Source organism: Microtus oregoni, unplaced genomic scaffold (assembly GCF_018167655.1).
Source record: "Microtus oregoni isolate MIOR12 unplaced genomic scaffold, Mior012 000007F_ref0000211, whole genome shotgun sequence".
In the NCBI taxonomy this organism is placed as follows: Eukaryota; Metazoa; Chordata; class Mammalia; order Rodentia; family Cricetidae; genus Microtus; species Microtus oregoni.
Genome location: NW_024543066.1, coordinates 22,774,612 through 22,793,825, shown reverse-complemented (window position 1 = coordinate 22,793,825; position 19,214 = coordinate 22,774,612). Strand labels below are relative to the sequence as shown.

Here is a 19,214-nt window from a genome sequence, read left to right as displayed (position 1 = left end):
AGCAGTGATTAAAAGAATACAGTGTCCGTGTAATTATTTTGGGCATAAGCTAGCCGGGCAGGCGGCCGGGGGTGCTGAGAACGCAGCCCTGCCGCCCCTATTACCACATATGGCACCCACGTGGACAACTGCTTCCACATAAAGCCTGAGACAGCTTGGGAAGTAATTCTAGAACAAAATGAAAGCATTGTGCCTGGTTTCTTGGTAGCAGCAATTTCTCGGTTCTACTCTGCTTGCTAGAGGCAAGCAAGCGCCTCATCTAAGAGAGGCTTCCTGACTCAGCTTTAGCTGCAAAGCCTGCAGCTCATTAAGAGGTCCTGCCACGAAACACTTAAACGGTGTTGACGAAAAGCTGAACACATGCTTTTCGGTTTTCAGCCATAATAGGAAAAAAGCTGCGCCATTTAAAAATGCCGGCTTTCTGGGCTGTCCTACCAGGACAAACTCTGACTTTTACGCAGGCAGTTTGTGCGGTTTGCAAGCAAACGCTGCTGAAGCTCGCTTGCTGGCTACAGCCAGTACCTCAGCCATGAGGCTGGAAAGCTAAGGAATGGGCTGGATCCAGCCGGCAAAGCCACGCCTTTATTCCTACTGATATTGCTTGGTAAATTAAAGACTCGTGTGGTCAGAAAAAGAGAGATATACAGTAAAGAGAGATTCAAAGACAAAGAAAATTTCTAAATGGTTTACTGTGTGTTAAAAATTTATGCAGACTAAAAGTTGAAGTTCTTAAAGTAAAAAACATAAAAAAAGGAAGAGAGTTGTTGTGTGTGGTAGCACACGCCTTTAATCCCAGTGCCTAGAAGGCAGAGACAAACAGATCTCTGTGAGTTCAAGGTGTAGTAGTGTACACCTTCAATCCCGAATGCCTGGGAGGCAGAGACAGGCGGATCTCTGAGAGTTCAAAGACAGCCTGGTCTACAGAGTTACTTCAGGTCAAAGATACAGAGAACCTGTCTCAAAAAGCAAAGAGTTAAAAGTAAAAATAAACAAAATAGAGGTTAAAACAAAGCTGCACAAAGATGGAAAATACACAGAGAATTTTGATACTGTATGCTATTATGCTCTCTTTGAATTGTTTGAATGTTGAGGAAGGACAAACAACTGCTAAAAGATATTTGTTTATAAATGCTGCTGAACTAATCCAACATAGATACTTTGAAAATGCCTTAAATTTGAAATTTGGATCTAAAGACATGATACTTTGGAAAGGAGTTTCTTATTTTGTTTTCACAGAGGATGAGACGCTGTTCATTTCTTCTATTCCGATTTGGTATGATGGACCACGCCCTCCTGAAGGGTTGGTGTGAAGGCCTTCAAAAAATTGCTTCGCTCAACTGCCAACTGAGATGAAACTAGCACACAGGTTATACCATGAAAGACCTAATTAACGACGCCCCCATTCAGCAGGAAGCAGTTTGGAGAGAAATAACTGCGCCCAAATTCCCAAAAAATGTTTATAAATGTTCTTTTACATTTAAAGGGGGATATGATATAGATATGAATAATTTGCATTAGTATAGATTTTGCTTTATTGATAGAGATTTAAGGTCAATTTTGTTATATGTATAAGTGTTTCTGATTTTGATTAAGGTATTGTGATTGTGTAGTTCATTTAAATATGTACTGTATAATTAAGAAATATAGGTTGTTAATGGATAATCATCGATAATAGTAAAGCTTGTAGTTATGTTAGTTAGATTTTCTAGATATATAGAGATGTATTTCAGTTAGATAGACATTCTTCATGTCTTTCAAAGATTACAGAATAGGACATTTAATGTTTTAATAACTGAGGACTTTTCATGACAATGAGACACTCTGCTCCTGGCAGCACCAATGTACTTCAAGAGGAAGATGGGCATCGAAGAGGCACCTTATGGAGTTTGATAGCCATTTGGGCAAGAAACTCCTCTTGCCTGGACTATTGCATAAACTGGACACAGAGAACCCGCAGAGAGAGGACTACTGAACTTTCCTAAGGTGAGATGATCTTTCGGGGTTCCTGATTCATGAAAGAGTCTGCGAGACATTCTGCAGGACACAACAGATAGTGACTGAACTGACTTTGAATTTTCCTGCTTTATGGAAATGTCTGCTGGATACCATGGGCCTGAAGGCTGAAGATGGATGCCCCAACGGTACAGAGGAACTTTGGGTGACTATCCAGGCAGCGAGATGTCTCTGTCATTTCTAGAGTTTGAAGTTTCTTAGTTCTTGTTTACTTAGGTAATATATCTTTCTGGAGTCTTTGATGGAGTTAAGAATAGTTAGTTATAGTTATAGTTTTCCTTAGTTATGATAAAGATTATTGTAACTTTTACTTGATAACTGTTTTGTTATATGTAATTTTGCTATGTTAAAGCCTTTTTTTTGTTTAAACCGAAAAAGGGGAAATGATGGAGGAAGGTCATTGGCTAATAAAGGCACTGCCCTGGCCCATTTTATTGGTTAGAGGATAGGTGGGAGGAGTAAACAGAACAAAATGCTGGTAGGAAGAGGAAGTGAGCTCAGAGACTCCACAGCTCTGCTCTCTCGGGAGCAGATGCCTCAGAGAGAGACGCCATGCCCCGCTCCCGGGATGAAGCTCCGACCCAGGATGGACTAGGCTAGAATCTTCCCGGTAAGACCGGTTCTCACAGATTATTAGAGATGGGTTGATCGGGATGTGAGAATTAGCCAGTAAGGGCTAGGGCTAAAGGGCCAAGCAGTGATTAAAAGAATACAGTGTCCGTGTAATTATTTTGGGCATAAGCTAGCCGGGCAGGCGGCCGGGGGTGCTGAGAACGCAGCCCTGCCGCCCCTATTACCACACAGACTCAACTCTGTGTCTCTGGTGGAAAGTCCACAGGACCACCAGCTCTATTTATAGGCACAGGAGAAGAGGAAGAAGAGTTTAAGCACTCTTTTCCTACAATCATATTCTCCAGTCACCAAGTATCAGGAAGTCGCTGCATCTGCTGTTATTCAGCAGACAGCAGGGTTCTCAGGCAAAAGGAAAGGAGAAAGCTGAAGTACAGAAGATTCCAGAGACAGGGACTGTCCACTTAGGCACAGGAACCCCAGACAGCAGGAAGAGAAGATGGCACCACAGCCCTCAGCAAGAAGGAAGATAAACAAGGGCACACAGAAGAAAGAGAATTCAGAAATATTACAATTTTGTGTAACCAGTAAGGCAGTGGTAATCTCAGCACTCGGAAGGCAGAGGCAGGCAGATCTCTGTGAGTTCGAGGCCAGCCTGATCTACAAAATAGTTTCAGGACAGCTAGGGTTATGCAGAGAAACCCTGTCTCGAAAAACAAAAACAAAACAAAACAAAATTGTGTAACCTTACCTAGAAAATCACTTAATCAGAGAAAAGCCCACTATTTCAATAAGGGCACGACGACAGTACAGAACTCTCTGGGTACTGAGTAAGGAACCTGCACTAAGCTGGGATGGCGGCACAACAGTCTCAGCTGTGCAGGAAACTAAGGCAGAGGAAGGGTTACCTGAACCCAGTTCAAGACTGGGCAAGAGAGCAAATACCTGCACCAAAACCAAAGACACCAATCTATACCATTTCTCCATGTTCACATAAACAGATGCAAACCATTCCCTACTAAACTGACACAGAACTTAGGACTAACTTAAACTGTGTGACACAGAACAGAGACCACAACTTTTTAAATGTGTCTGTAACTAGAGGATGCAGTGAAGTTTAAGCCAATTCCTGTCGCTGACAATATGCTCTATAGGAGTACATCTACTCAACTCCAGTCCAAGGACCAAGATGAGAGTCAGACTTCATGGTCAAGGCTTGTGTGTTCTGTGCACGTGCAAACCACTCAAGGTCAAGATATATACCTGCCCATCAATGGACCAAACATATCCAACCCCATTGCATTTCCAAAACTCAGGTATCAGCAGGTCCACAGAGCTGCTGCCTGCTGTCTGCATCCCAGGGAAAGAGTAATTTCATTCTGATATAGTTGAGAAAGGGAAACCAGAGGAACAAACCTCACTCTAACCATTAGTTATACCTCCTGTCACTCAGCTCACTTGTAAAAATCCACCTCCATTTACTGCACTGGAAAGAAAGCTTGGTTGTTACATGACTATACATTAATGCGTGATGCCTAGAAGAAGGCCCAGACAACACCCAATTAAAGCAGTCTCGAGCAGATGAGGGAGGGGGAATTGATCGGGGGAGGGGGAGGGAAATGGGAAGCGGTTGTGGGGACGAGGCAGAAATCCTTAATAAATAAATAAATTTTAAAAAAAAAAAAAAAATGCAGCTGCACCACTCAGTCCTACCTGTAGATTCTATAAATATCATCAGAGCGCCCCTTCCTTAGTCTGAGAATCCAGGCTCCTGGGTTGGCTTTGAGCTGAAAATATCCCTAGGACACAATGAAAGTCAAATTTCAGTTCTCTTTAAAACCTCAAAATGTTTCTCATAGAAATTTACTTTTTTTCCTGACAGATATTTCTTTTTTTTTTTTTTTTTTTGGAAGTATCAGATCATGAGTGTGTGCATGCCTATCTACCTACCTATCTTTCTTTCTTTTTTTTTGGGGGGGGGGGGTCTGGGGGATTGTACTAGGAATTGAGCTCAGAGTCTTGCTGCTATGATAATTTTAAAAAAAAATTTAAAAGATAGTTAGCAAATCAGGGAAAAGTAAGCCAAAACAAATCAAAAAAACTATCAAACAAGCTAAAAACCGAAGCACACTAGCAGAACAGAGCCAGTGAAGCCGAGGAGTCGTGCTCCACTAAGGAGAAGGTGTGACAGGGATATAAGCTGGAACTTTCAATGAAAAGAGAGCGAGCAGAGCTCTACAGTATGTTTTGTTGTTTAACTGGCATATAGATGGAATCTCCAAGCTTAACCAAACCAGTGACTTTTCAATGACTACATTTATTCCATTGTTAATTTTTATTTCATTCCATAGTTCAGAATGTTAGCTCTTCTGTCATAAATTATAGCATCTAAATACCATGACAGATCAACTGATTACTCACCAGATTGGCCATCACAATCGTGTCCACAGTTGTTGGGCTGGCTGAAGTCCCTAACGTAAACTGCAGTCCTCGAGGGGGCTGGCCCGTGGTGACATCATAGCAATGGCCCTCTAATAACAGGTACTCCAGCTCATACTCAGCAGCCACTATACTGTCCACCTGAAAGGCCGAAATTAAACCACATGGACATTATACATGCATACTCAAAACGCAATCCGCAGGGGCCAGGGGAGAGTGGAGTGCATAAAAGTGCTTGTCAATGAGGCTGATGACTCGAGCACGATCCCCAGATTCCACATGGTATAAAGAATGCCCACGTTGGCCCTGACCTCCATGTGCACAGCATGGCGTGCCGCAGTTCCACCAAAAATTAATTAAATTAATGCTAAAAAATACACCTTTTGTGACTTTAAGAAATTCAAGAAAAAGAAACACAATTTCAGAACATAGATCATCCGCTAATTTTGGTGGGGGTAGGAGGTAATCTACAAAGGGATAGCAAAGGGATTCTTGGGATAAAATGTTCTGGATCTTAATTGAGATAGTAGCTAATGACTATAATTATAAAAACTTGATTGGAGGAGAGAGAAAGAAGATAATAAAGTTGTTCCAAAAATATAGATGAGGATAAGATTCTCCATGTTGTTGTGAAAAGCCCTAAATAAAGAGAATTTACATCTTATGGTAATGGATGGGTACAGCATGTACACAGCAGCATCCCCATAAGAGCCAACAATAGAAACAATCCAGTGTTCATCTGTGCACAAGAACACAAAGTACGCTATATCCAAATAATGGAATTCTATCTGGCAATCAAAATAAAGTACTGACAGGTGCTATCACAAGCAAGAACCTTGGAAAACAATTTCAAATGAAAAAAGTCAAGTCACTAAAGACAGATTTGGAAAGCTCACAAAAACAGAATGTCCGTGACTGCCGGGGGAGTACGGGGTGAGTATTAATGAGTACTGTGATGGTAAGTCTTCATCTTGACTAGATGCGGAAGCATACTTCTGGGCATGCGTGAGGGCCTTTCCAGAGAGGCTCAATTCAGGAGGAAAGACCCACACTGAATGCGCAGCAGCATTCCATGGGCTAGGATACCGAAATTAATAAGAAAGAAAAAGGGAGAAAGCCATCTGAAGGAATTCTCCTTTCTTGTCCACTGCCACATCTCCCTACCACAAGGGACTCCGTTCTTATGAGCCAAAATAAATCACTCCTCTCTTACATGGCTTTCTGTCACATGTCTGGATGCAACAACAAGAAAAGTAAATAATACAGACATGGAACTGATTCTGAGGGCAACAAATGCCAGCTAAACTGAGAGAGCAAGGATGGCAACATCTGCACACGCCAAAACTCCTAATGCGACACTTCAAAAGGACAAATTTACCGAACATGACGGGTATCTGAAAAAAGCTGCTGCTGTACAGAGCACGTTAGATGTGAGCAGTGAGCCCAATACTCAGTTCAGGGTCACCACTGATTGAATTATAAACAGATTGTACACATGACTCAGTATTCAGAAACAGTGACGCTCTTACCTCTTCTAGATAAATGTTATCAAGATCATATGGCGTCCTGACAGATTCCACCATCCAACTCTCAGGTGTGTTCAGATTCAAAGTGAACAGTGGAGACTGTGGCATATCCAGAAACTTCGCTATCGGTCCCTTAGCAAAGCTGTTGTCTGCGGTGAAAGAAATCTCTGGTTCTAAGACATAACGGTAAAAGCTGAAATGGAGATAGGGTGTTAGGCTTTCTTAACATTATCACATTCACGAGGTCCATACATGTTAACAAAAAACTAGAATCTTCCAGATCAGGGCATGAATAGGCAAAATCATCTTTTGGTCTAGCGATGCCTCCCAGGGCTGCTACATATATAAGAATGCAGGAGACCACCCCTTCAATGCAGTTCTCCTCTTTGGGAAGAACCCATTTTCTCTTAAAATCTGAGCCCTACATGGTGCTTGTGCTCTCATGCCAGCACTGAAAACATTATATGTAATAACTAAACATTTCTTAATATAAAGCTAATAGTGGAAGCTACGGCTCTTCATCCTTTGTAAAATTGTTGGGCTCTATTTAGAATCTAACTACAGAACTCTTTCCTTCATCAAGGAAGACATTTCCCACAGCCAGAGCGTTTGCTAAGCTACCACTATCATTGGGACACATCTTCCACAAATGGCCATCCCACAAGCAAGTCTCTCCATTTTCCTAGGATGTAAGAGAATGAGTATAGTAAATTTCCTACATATGGCAACCAATGGCTACAGTCCTTTAAGTGAGATGCAATGTGCAAGTAGCTTGGATTAGCGCCATCTGAATGCTTACAGCCCACATTATGTTCTCAGGATGTCTATCTAGAGCAAACATGTGACAGAAGTCAACAGTCAGCAGACGTCCTTTCAAACACAATGCCCACCTACCAGCCCACCTGATTCGTCAGCATTTAGTGCTAACTTTTAGATTTGGTACCACTTACAGAAAAGTTCCTTAAGTGGCATTTTACCTTTTCAAAGGCATGTCGGAAAGTTTAGATTGGCAATTCATAAATACTCTTAGATTCATGTTTACCAGCTGAGTCAAAACCTAAAAAAAGAATCAAACCAGATGACAAAATATTTAGGTTTTCTCTTCAGAAACATTATTTCACAATTAGTTAGGAAATAAACATTTTTAGTTTATCAAGAAGGGCTATGAAAATGACACCTGTCACCACATCTTCACTGGAGAGGTTTTGAAAAGCAGAGCTGCACTGTGGATTCTACCACACATAGGTAAGGCACAGTTCCACAAAGGGGCCGGGAAGGGTAAGGAAATGGATCAACAAGTAAAGGTGCTGGCTGCTAAGCCTCACAGCCCAGGTTTGACCCCTGAAACCCAAATGGTAGAAGGCAAAAACTGACTGTTTGTTTGTTTGTTTGTTTGTTTTTTGAGACAGGGTTTCTCTGTGTAACAGCCTTGGCTCTCCTGGAACTCTTTGTAGATCAGGCTGGCCTCAAACTCAGAGATCTACCTGCCTCCACCTCCTGAGTGGCAGGATTAAAGGAATGCATTAGCATGCCTGGCAAGAACTGATGCTTGCAAGATGCCCTCTGATCTCTACCCATGTACCATGACATGCATGCACACAGACACACACACAGAATGAATGAATGAATGAGTTTTTAAAAGGCTATTGCGAGCCGGGCGGTGGTGGCGCACACCTTTAATCCCAGCACTCGGGAGGCAGAGGCAGGCGGATCTCTGTGAGTTTGAGACCAGCCTGGTCTACAGAGCTAATTCCAGGACAGGCTCCAAAGCCAAAGAGAAACCCTGTCTCGAAAAACCAAAAACTTAATTAATTAATTTAAAAAAGGCTATTGCAGGTCACTGTTCCTCTCTCAAAGTTTAGAACTCAGTTGTGAGGAAACAGCAATGATGAATATTTAACTACAAAGGAAAACACAACAGCTCTTTGCTTCAGTTCACAATAAAAAGCATGAAAAAGACATATGTATTAACACCCATAGAGAAGAGTAGGTGATCACACTATCCAAAAACAATCCCTGCTAGGGTTAGAGATATACTTCATTTGGCAGAATGGCCACATAGCATATGTAAGGCTCCATCCATGTTCAGGGTCTAGAATACGCATGTGCACACACGCACACACACTTAAACGAAATGGTAGGATGTTGTGTTGGTTAGTATTTTTAATCATACATCAAAGTATATCTTATACATATCTAACAGACATTATATAATCCATAAGGAAAATGAGCCTTTATTAGTCCTTATGAAAATGATATTATCCAACTCCTTTAGAAGATGTCTCAGGGACAAAGGAAGTACCCAGAAAAACCATACATTCTCTGACTACTTCATTAAACATAAGAACCACCTCCATAGCAGTCCTACCAAGAGCAAGGGGGCAAGCCTCTGTGCTTCTCTTGTGACAGGGTCAACGACAGCTACCACATCATAGTATGTGTCCCCTTCATTGGGCTTCAGTTTAATTGCACTAAAAAAAAAAAAATCAAAAGAGCAAAACATTAGCATAGAGAAAACATATGCAGATCAGAATAAACAAGTTAAAATGGTAATCACCTGTGAATAAAGCTATAGAAGGAGCTATACCTAAGTGAGGCTTGTGATTGGTCAAACCAGACGCTATGGAGCAAAAACATGCCAAATCCCCGCTCTGGAGACAGAAGTGTACTCTGCTGCCTTTTGGTCTGAAGAGCTCTCTCCTGCTCACTATCACTGGTGTTGTAGCAGGTATGCACCAGAAAAAGCTCTTACAAATGAAGAGCAAAGAGAAGGGAAGCAGTGACTCTCAAAGGATTAAAACTTCACCTAGTCGTCCTAAACCATTTATTGCCTTATTTGATCTGATACAGTTTGACAGTGCAAGAACATTTGCCCCTGTGCTAACAGTACAACACAAAGCAGAATACAAACCGCAAACCACGTAGCAATGGTTTAGCTGCTGTTGGTGGTTATTTCAAATGTTAGATGTTCTGGAAACAGCCACTACTACAGTACATGATAGTTCTGCTGCTATTTTCAAAAAAATCACCCCATGGGTGCTCACAGCCATTTCTAACTCCAGCTCTAGGGGATGCAATGCCCTTTTCTACTCTCCGTGGATACTGCATGCACACGGGTGCACACGTATACACATGGGTAAAATGCCCATATACAAAAAAATAATTTTTTAAAAAATTCTATAACAAGGAAAGAGGACAGGAAGACTCAAGGGAGGCTGGGTGGTGGTGGTGCACGCCATTAATCCCAGCATTTGGGAGACAGGGGTAGGTGGATCTCAGTGAGTTTGAGGCCAACCTGCTCTATAGAATGGGCTCCAGGACAGCCAGGACTGTTACACAGAGAAACCCTGTCTCAAACCACGCCCCCCAAAATACACCTCAGTAAAGTAACAGTTACAATGATTATAATATAATATAATATAAACCAATACCACCATGCACATGATGTACTAGTGAAAGAAAACTCTAGAATAAAAATGACAGAAGACCATACATGCCCATCAGAGAATAGAGCAAATATTCAAGAAAATTGTGTCTCCCAAATTATGTTCACAGGAATCACTGGGGAATCTTGCAAAGAGGCAGGTACTGACACTCTAGGTCTGCTGTACGGCCAAAGATCCTTCATTCAGCAGGCTCCCAGACAACACCCTGTTGCTGATCGTCTGAGGCTCACAGTAAGGGCACACAGAATTGATGACACAGGCATTTTTTTCCTTCTTTCTTTCCTTCCTTTTTCTGTTTCTTTCTCACTGTTTAGCCCTGGCTATCCTGGAACTCATTCTGTAGAGCAGGCTGGCCTCAAAGTCGGAGATATACCTGCCTCTGCCTCCTGCGTACTGGGATTAAAGGCGTGCATCTCCACCATCCAGCTGCATACTCATTTTTATTTGCAGGAGAAATAATAACCATTTTTTATGTAATAATTAAATGGCATTTATTTGAATACAGGTTTCAGCATATTGAAAAATTAGAAACAAAGACATCCATGAGCTGAATGGATAAAGCCTCTTGATAAAATAGGAATGACTAATTTTGATTTACATGTATCAAATATTGGCTAACACAACAACAGTAAGATTTCTGTTGTATCATAAAAGAATTTGTAAATAGGGCAATTTTAATTATGTAAAACTCACAGAGCTCATAGAGAAAGAATGTTGTAGAGAGGGCTCAGGCTTCACTAAGGAAGCTACTATCTTGGCTATGGAAGGCAGATGGGACAGCAGAGCAGTCGCTCTTGCTTGTGCTGCTACCTAGCTGTTTCTTACAGATGCAGTGTTGAGAAGAGGGGCAGCAGGTGCACAGAACGCTGCCAGTGGCAACTACCAGAGAGTTATCCTGGGCCACAGAGCCGTAGCCTATTAGAGACCTAAGAAATTAGAAAAAGGCTGAGGACGTAGTTTAGTGACAGATAGTGACTGTTTAGCTAGCTCGCACAGGCCCTAGATCAGACAGCAGGGTAGGGGTAGGAGGGGGAAAAATAGAGATAGCAAGCAATCAATAAATGAGGGGACACGGGCTTGGAGAGAGAGCTCAGCAGTTAGGAGTGCATACTGTTCTTGAAAAAAAGGACCCGAGTCTGGGTCCCAGCCCCTACATGGTGCATTTTACAACCACCTATAATTCGAGCCCCAGGGGGAATCCAACAGCCTGAGACCACCATAAGCACCTGCACATATATGCACATATTCATATGTATACAAGAGATATGAATAACTTCAATGTGTGGTCTGGAGCATCAGAGAAATCTCAACAGAGACTCTGTATTAGCATTGTGGGATGAAGATCACATTTCTCAGGTATGTTCACAGAACTGTGGATCAAGTCTCCACATACCAAATACATGTTATATAATGTGGGCAATGCATTTTCAAATGCTAGGAAAAAAGATGTGAGTATAGGCAAATATATGTAATACACATATGCACACTACACAAAATGATAATACTAAATATGGCCAATAACTAGTAAATCTGAGTTACACAGAAAACTGCACATTAAACCTCTCATTTCTCAATAACATACAAGGTTTCTAAAACCTTATATGGAAAAACAAAGGATGTGAGGCAAAGGAAAGCCTAAGAGTTTAATATTCAGGAATGTGCATAAATTCAACATTACTTCTATACCTGTGTTTGTCTTCAAAGAACTGGTAGTCGATCCTTGCCTCGCCTTTGGGTTGCGCTGACAGGAGAGCATCCACCTTCATTACCAGGTCACTTGCCCTAAAAGACGGAGTTATGAAATCTTAGCATCACTTTATCTGCAGATTTTCTAATTACTGCTGAACACCATCAGTCCAAATACAGAATCAATGCCAACAAGGTGTTTAAAAGAGGCATGGACTTAGCACCAAAAGGCATGATTCTGTGAACAGCTTCATCATCTCTGGAATGGAACTTTTCTCCACGTATGAAGGACAGGTACTACCTGCTTTGCAAGGTTGTTGTAGATACTGTGCTGGCTACATATCTTAGGGCCTAGCTGAGGGCCTGGTTTAAATAATGCTATTACTTCTAAGGATTATTGCGCCAAAATCTATTAACCTAACCAGTTATTCAACATTTATGCTGGTTTTCTGACTTCAATATTAGAATCAGCATTACAATATGCAATTAAAAAAAGATCTATGAGTTGCCGAATACTTCTGGGTTTGTTCCTAGTGTGGGAAAAAAAAAATAAAACTGTAGTACTAAGTTTTTATGAAAACATCTCAGGACCCCCCAAGACAGAACTTTTGACAAATCTCACAGCAAAGTTATAAATACCCCTTGAGATCCTCTAAAGTGTTTAACCTGCTGTCTTACTGCGCACTCAGCCCTTAAGTTTAACCTGCCCTTGAGAGAACAATGAAACCTTACTAGTCATGGATTTCCCATGCAATCAGCTTTTACAATGTTAGCTAATATATAGATTTATTCTTCCATGCTCCTAACCCATGGGTGGGTGGGTGGGTGTGTGTGTGTGTGTGTGTGTGTGTGTGTGTGTATTATGGTAATCATTTGCTGGAACAGCTAACAGGTTGAAAGTAATCTTATAAATAAATATCTGACATAAATGTTGGAAGTAACATGTAAATATAGGTTGAAAACAGTTTTCTCTTCTAGCGTGGTCAAATTACCTCTTCCCGTGTAAAAATCTTGTTAAATTTCTATAAAGAATTTCTCATTCTTTCCCATGAGGTAACGAAATGGACAGATAAAGACCACACACACACACACACACACACACACACATATCACAATAGAGATGGGCCAGTAACCACAAACTACAGAGAGATGGGAAAGAGACAGAAAAAGAAGTGGAGGATTCAAGTTGGGCTCACCCTTGGTCAAATTAATCCAAGAAGTGTTTTGTTTTCATCCCTTAGTGCCACATCAATCCATTTTGGTGCCTCTGAGGTTCTTTAATGTATAAACAGACATAAAACAAAACAAAATACTCCCTGTTTTACCTTCCCCCTCTATTGAAAAAATGTTTAAATTACATTTATGTATTTGTGCACATATGTGTGTGCTCTCACACACTGTGGATGTCAGAGAATAACTCAAGGAGTCGGTTAGTGGCTACCTCTTCCCACCATATGGGTGCCAGAAATCAAGCTGAGGTTGTCAGCACTGAGCCATCTCACTGGTCTGCTAACCCCTTCAAAGCTGATTTATAACCAAAGATTTGAGCTCGACTCGAACACAACACCCCAGTCAAACCATCAAAAGAACAGCTGGGATAGACTTCAATTATGACCAATTTTGTGCATTTTCTCTGTGAACCAAACAATCACATCGTAAGCCACTTGTTTAACTGCCCACTATCAATTGTGAACACTTCTGGCACACATAACAAGCAACTTCCTACATATGACAAGCACTAAGATCAAAGAGTACACAGCCAAGCTTCAGAAAGCTATGGCTGTAACAGGACTTTTTCTCAGTCTGGGGAAGTAGCCCAGTGGTATAAAACGTTCCTAGTATATATGAGGGTCTAGGTTCCACCATCCACAGCCCCACACATACACACCAAAAATCTATATTACATGACAAAGGGACTACTTTGGTAGCTATCAAAGACAACGTATCACTAAAAGATGCAGTGTAACTGTACATAAAAGAGATGAAGGAAAAAAAGAGACCTTCAATTTCTTCATATCCTCCTAATAGGAATCAAATGGCATTATTCAAAGGGTAAAAGGGTAGCCAAGGGAATGGGGAAAATATTTTCAAATCACAGATTTGATAGGGAAATGACATCCAGAATTTAAGGAATGTCCACAATTAAACAATAAAACCAAAGAACCCTATTTAAAGTGATGAAAAGACTAGAATAGATAGTTCCCTGAAGATTTGCACTGGCTGGTGTGCATGAGACACGGTCAAACTGTAAGGGGACAGCACTCCAGACCCGGAGGATGGCTACTGCCTAAAAACAAACAAATGAAAGGCAAAAGAAAGTGTTGGTGAGAATACAGAGAAACCGATACCAGGAGCACTGTGGATAGGAATGTAAAATGGTCAACTACTGCGGAAAACAGAGTAACAGGTGCTTATAACATGAAACAAATAATCCCCAACTGCACATCGCTGTGACATCTAATGCAGAAACGACTACAATAACCATGGGCTTTTGTTACATGGCAAATATATGGTCCCTTCAAACAATTTAAATCTTGGAAGTTAACAGACTTTCAAGACATTAGTTAATAAAAATAATAAAATAATTAAATCACAAGCCAGCAACATCTAATTTATCATTCCTCTGCAAGAAAAACAGCTTTGGATCCCACACAGGTATGCAGAGGAAAAGAAGCATTCGGTTTGCATTTCCTCCCCAACACAATGAAGCTGAAGGAGACCATAGAGCCAGCAGAAAGTCTCTACACACACACCCCATAGAAAGTAGACTCGGCCCTCATGTGTTTGAACTTTTCCAGATTCAAAATGGAGAGAAATAATTCAGAAACATAAGTCAGAACTTGAGCATTATTACAGTAAAACTGGAAATAAATCCAGTCTTGGTAATATATTTGACAATATATAGTCCTCACTTTGACCAATGAGGAGAAATTAATAAAACTCTATGACATGTTCTATCTTTAATTAGAAAACCAGTTTTATCATTATTATCTAACTAGTTACTAATTATAAAAACTTACACGTCTTCTTCTACGCGAAGCTGTTGGATGTGAGATTTTATTTTCTGTCCTGATGTTTTTAAGATGATATTTTCTAGGAGGTGGAAATCATCTTGATTAAAGAGCTCACTCTCCTCCAGCGGCCCGATGATCTGTGAAGTAGAGAGCAGGGTCAAGCTGCAGAGTGGTGGTCACAAGCTACTGTGAAGCCTCTGCTAGCCCTGGGATAGATGACATTCCCAAGCGTTTTACAATCCCAAGCCTGAAACATGTCTTTGAATGAATGAAAAATAAAAACTAAAGCCTGAAAAAACTCAGTTAACGTTTACTATTTATCCGCAGGCAGTAGGAATGCGTGGTTCACGTTAATTTTCTGAGCAAACTGACAAGAAACAGCAGTGTCATCTGCACTGGTTCTCAGCAAACAGCAGCGAGGCCTACTTTACAGGTAGCTGCACTAACTTCTGTTCTGAGAGCCTCCCACTCTCTGCTTTCCTCACTGTCAAGACACAAATAAAGATCAGGGGCCCATGGGGGGTGGGGGGCTGCATCAGACGCACACTTTCTTGGAAAGACAGGACAGACCTCTCTGCACCAGTACGAGTGAAGCCTGTCAGTTAACAGGAGGGCGGCTCTAGTGCAGACCATAGACATTTCAAAGGACAGAGACAGCTAAAGACCTATCAAAAGCAAGCTTCACAGCCCAGACAGTCCTCACCCTTCCGTTGCTGATCACCATTCTCTGCCCCTTCTTCAGCTTCAGAACATCTCTGCAGTACAGGGCATGAGACAAAATGAAATCCATTTTGGAAGACTCAAAGGCCTCTTTAAAAAGACTGACATCCATGCCCTAGGAAGTAATCATTTTTAAGAAAAGCCACTATTATTAAGCAAGCCATATAAATGAATAATAACAATGAGTAAACTATAAAGTACCTTTATGAAAATAACCAAATTTCTTAATTAAAATTATAACATCTTAATTCTCCATTTTCTCTTCTTTCTTCCCTCCTCATAAATGGCTCATTCCGTTTTCTTGTTTTCTACTGATGTGTTTACCTGGCAGTCGATTCTCGGTAACTTTACTTTGCATCTTTAAATATTGATTACTTCAGGTGACAGTCGGTTCCTCTAACCAAAACTCAATATATTCACAATTCTATAAGAAATTTTAAAAATATAAAAACACTGCCAAAAATAAGTAACACTAGACAAAAGAATAAACATGGGCTTTTGCCAAGCGGTGGTTGTGTACACCTTTAATCCCAACACTTGGGAGACAGAGGCAGGAGGATCTCTGTGAGTTCGAGGCCAACCTGGTCTACAAGAGCTAGTTCCAGGACAGGTTCCAAAGCTACAGAGAAACCCTGTCAAAAAAAGAAAAAAAAAAACAACAACAACAACAAAAAATCCTTTCATCAGAAATAAAAAACAGCTGAATCTCTAACTCATAAACGTCTTAAATCTGTTTTTTACTTACAAAAAAAATCAAATATTGTCTTTTAAAGATGATATAAACAAAGTGGCACAAACTTGTATCCTGTGCATCTTGAAACTAAAGCAAGTTTAAAAGTACAATGTAACATGACAGAATTATTTCTTGTTAAGATTCTAACTCAACAACAACAAAAAATATTCTGAGACTCAGAAGCAATCATCACAAACTCAATTATTTATAGTATACATCAGCCCGGGAAGAAACATGAATGGCTAGGTTAGCCCCAGAACCTGCGAGCCTTACCCCAACAGAGAATTCTCCCATGTCCACTCCTGCAGCCAGGGCCTCTGCTGTCTCCTCTTTGGCCATTTTGGTGATGAAGTTCTTAGCAGAGTTGGAGGTCTGTGTTTGGAGAGCTGCCCAGATCGCTCTGGAGATTGGAGTGCTCGAGTAACTGATCTCTTGGCTGGGATTATTGATCATACTTATCCTAACATTGTTACTGGTTTTCTATTTACAAAAAGGGAGATAAGAATTATTCAGTACATGTTATTAGCTTTAAAAAAGTAACACTGACCAGGCATGGTAGTCCATGGGTGCCTTTAATCTTAGCACTCGAAGGCAGGGGCAAGCAGACATCTGAAAGCCAGCATGGAGAGACCCTGTCTCCAGGGGTGGTGTGCAGGGCACACAACACTAACAGTAGTCATGCTCCACAATAGCAATATCTCTTCCACACATCTTCCGTAGTTATCTGCAGTCAAAATTCTGACAATATTTACGGTCAGGTCTGCTAAATCCTGTATGAACTGGCCACAGACTTTCTTTCCAACTTCATTTCTTCCTTTTTGTTGTTGTTGCTGTGTTTTCGAGACAGGGTTTTTCTGTGTAACAGTCATAGTTATCCTGGAACTAGTGCTTGTAGACCAGACTGGCCTCGAACTCACAGAGATCCTCCTGCCTCTGCATCCCAAGAGCTATGATTAAAGGCGTGTGCCACCACTGCCTGGCCCAACTTCATTTCCATAAGCACAGCAGACATCAAGAGTGCTGCTTTTCCAGAACATTGTGAACTCTAACTGCACTCCATCTTTTCTAAACTCAAACCTTTCCTCAGGTTCCTGCTCAGCCATCTTCATCCATATGGCCTTTTCAGATGCCAGCAGCAAGGAACCATCTAATCAAATCAAAACATCAATCTACACAGAAAAAGATGGAGGACCATAAAACCAAAGAGGGCTTTTATCAAGAATGTAAGCTGGCCAGTGAGATGGCTTAGCCAGTAAAGGTGCTTGCCACCAATAAATCCCTATGACTCAGGGTGGAAAGAAAGTACTTTCCCATAAGTTGTCTTCTGACCTCCACTTATGCACCATGCCATGTATGTGCCTCTTTCCATAAATAAATAAATTAAAACGTAGCAAAAAAAAATCAACCCACAAACAAACAAACAAAAAAGGGATCAGGCACTGGAGAGAGGACCCAGCTATTAAGAGCACTTGCAGCTCTTTTAGAGAGCCCCCATTTGATTCCCAGCAACCCGATGACAGCTCACAACTATCCATAACTCCAGTTCTGGGGGCTCTGATGCCCTCTTTGGCCTTCTTAGGCATTAGACATGCTTGTAGTGTGTGTGTATGTACACATATAGGCATATATATTTAATACATAAAAAATAATTTTAAAAAAATTACTTAAATTTAAAAAGTCAGCTCACAAAATGTTGAGTAAAAGAACTAAATACAAATGTACATTTTAAGATCTTATGATTCAAGAAGAGGGAGGGAACAGAGGCTGGGGGCCATCAGTGATATCATTATTTATTGATCTGGGTGGTGGACGCAGGGGCATACTTGTTTATGACACTAAGTATATGAACATGTACTTCACCTCAATGAAAATCAATATTTAAGAGCTAGACTCTCCTTCCTGGTGTTCCCAGTCGGCAACCATGTGAGGAATTTCTCCACTCACAGTAGAGAGCCCTGTGTGTACATCTGTCAGCCGTCACTAGGAACTGCCTGGGCTCGACCTTCAACTGACCATAGTATCCCACCCAGTGTCTCAAACAATGAAAGCTCTTGGCACCATAGTAAAATTAAAATCCCTGGATATTTTCTTATTTCAGTCAGACTTCTTGAGGCTCAGGTTAGAAAGGGACACAAAGAGAAATGCAACTTCTAGATGAGCTGCAAAGTGAAACAGCAAGAAGGACCCTGACGTCTGATCCTGACAATAGTACTGTCCAAAAGAAGCCACTTCTTCTCAATCACTCCGCACTGCAATGCGTCAACTCCAAATGTATATATACAAGCTGATTTAGAGTAACTATGTGAACACTCCTCTGGGAGCCTGCATCTACTTATGTGGAACACACGCCAACCTGCTGATGTTGCAGTACATGGCAAGATCACTGCAACAAGGACATGTACAGTCAATGCGAGAAAATCCTACACTGAGAATCTCATTATGTTTTCTCTTAAAGAATCCCTTGAGTGAAGCTAGGCCCTGTAGCAAGGAGCTGACAACCTTGGAAGACACTATGCTCATTTCCCTCAGCACACCCAGAAGCATCAGAATCACTAGAACACCCACATTAGCACAGAGGTGATCACAAGGCCAACTGGAGCCTCAGAAACAAACAAACAAACAAAATACTCCATAATCCCCCTCCCAGAATTAAATCTGAGAAACTTGCCTGATGTTTAATGGCATCATATAATAACTGCCGTCCAGAAGGGCTATCAAAATCCCCAACAATCCAAAAAGTCACTGGCCTAATAAAGGAATCGTCTGCAGAAAAACAAAAACAACAAACTGACTAGAAACGGGAAAAAGATAATCTTTGTTTCAACATTAAAATTAGGCCAAATAATTTCTGAAAAACATGCAAAAAGAAAAATAAGAAAACGGCCGGTTTGATAGAGATATAAAGCAAGAAGGTAGTGGAACTTCTCTACTAATGTGAAGGAGCGCCATCTTCCAAGCAGCTCAATTAGAAAGTAGGACCATGCATTGATTAATTGTCCTGTGGTCTGGGGATCTGTTAGCATACACAACGAAACATGCAGGCAATGCAATGTAGTATTTAATCATG

The 19,214-nt window shown here is 41.1% G+C and overlaps 1 protein-coding gene across 2 annotated transcripts in view; it reads right to left on the bottom strand.

The window, feature by feature from the left end:
- Uggt1 (UDP-glucose glycoprotein glucosyltransferase 1) overlaps positions 1 to 19,214 on the bottom strand; it is a 117,863-nt gene that overhangs the window by 26,949 nt on the left and 71,700 nt on the right. For both annotated transcript variants that reach the window (XM_041655245.1, XM_041655246.1), the window contains 10 exons: positions 18,816 to 18,910; positions 16,421 to 16,627; positions 15,398 to 15,529; positions 14,701 to 14,831; positions 11,681 to 11,776; positions 8,917 to 9,019; positions 7,526 to 7,605; positions 6,552 to 6,741; positions 5,005 to 5,163; positions 4,297 to 4,382 (listed from right to left, as the gene is read on the bottom strand). In XM_041655245.1, the coding sequence (XP_041511179.1) occupies positions 4,297 to 4,382; positions 5,005 to 5,163; positions 6,552 to 6,741; positions 7,526 to 7,605; positions 8,917 to 9,019; positions 11,681 to 11,776; positions 14,701 to 14,831; positions 15,398 to 15,529; positions 16,421 to 16,627; positions 18,816 to 18,910 (1,279 nt within the window). The remainder of the gene's footprint in view (positions 1 to 4,296; positions 4,383 to 5,004; positions 5,164 to 6,551; positions 6,742 to 7,525; positions 7,606 to 8,916; positions 9,020 to 11,680; positions 11,777 to 14,700; positions 14,832 to 15,397; positions 15,530 to 16,420; positions 16,628 to 18,815; positions 18,911 to 19,214) is intronic.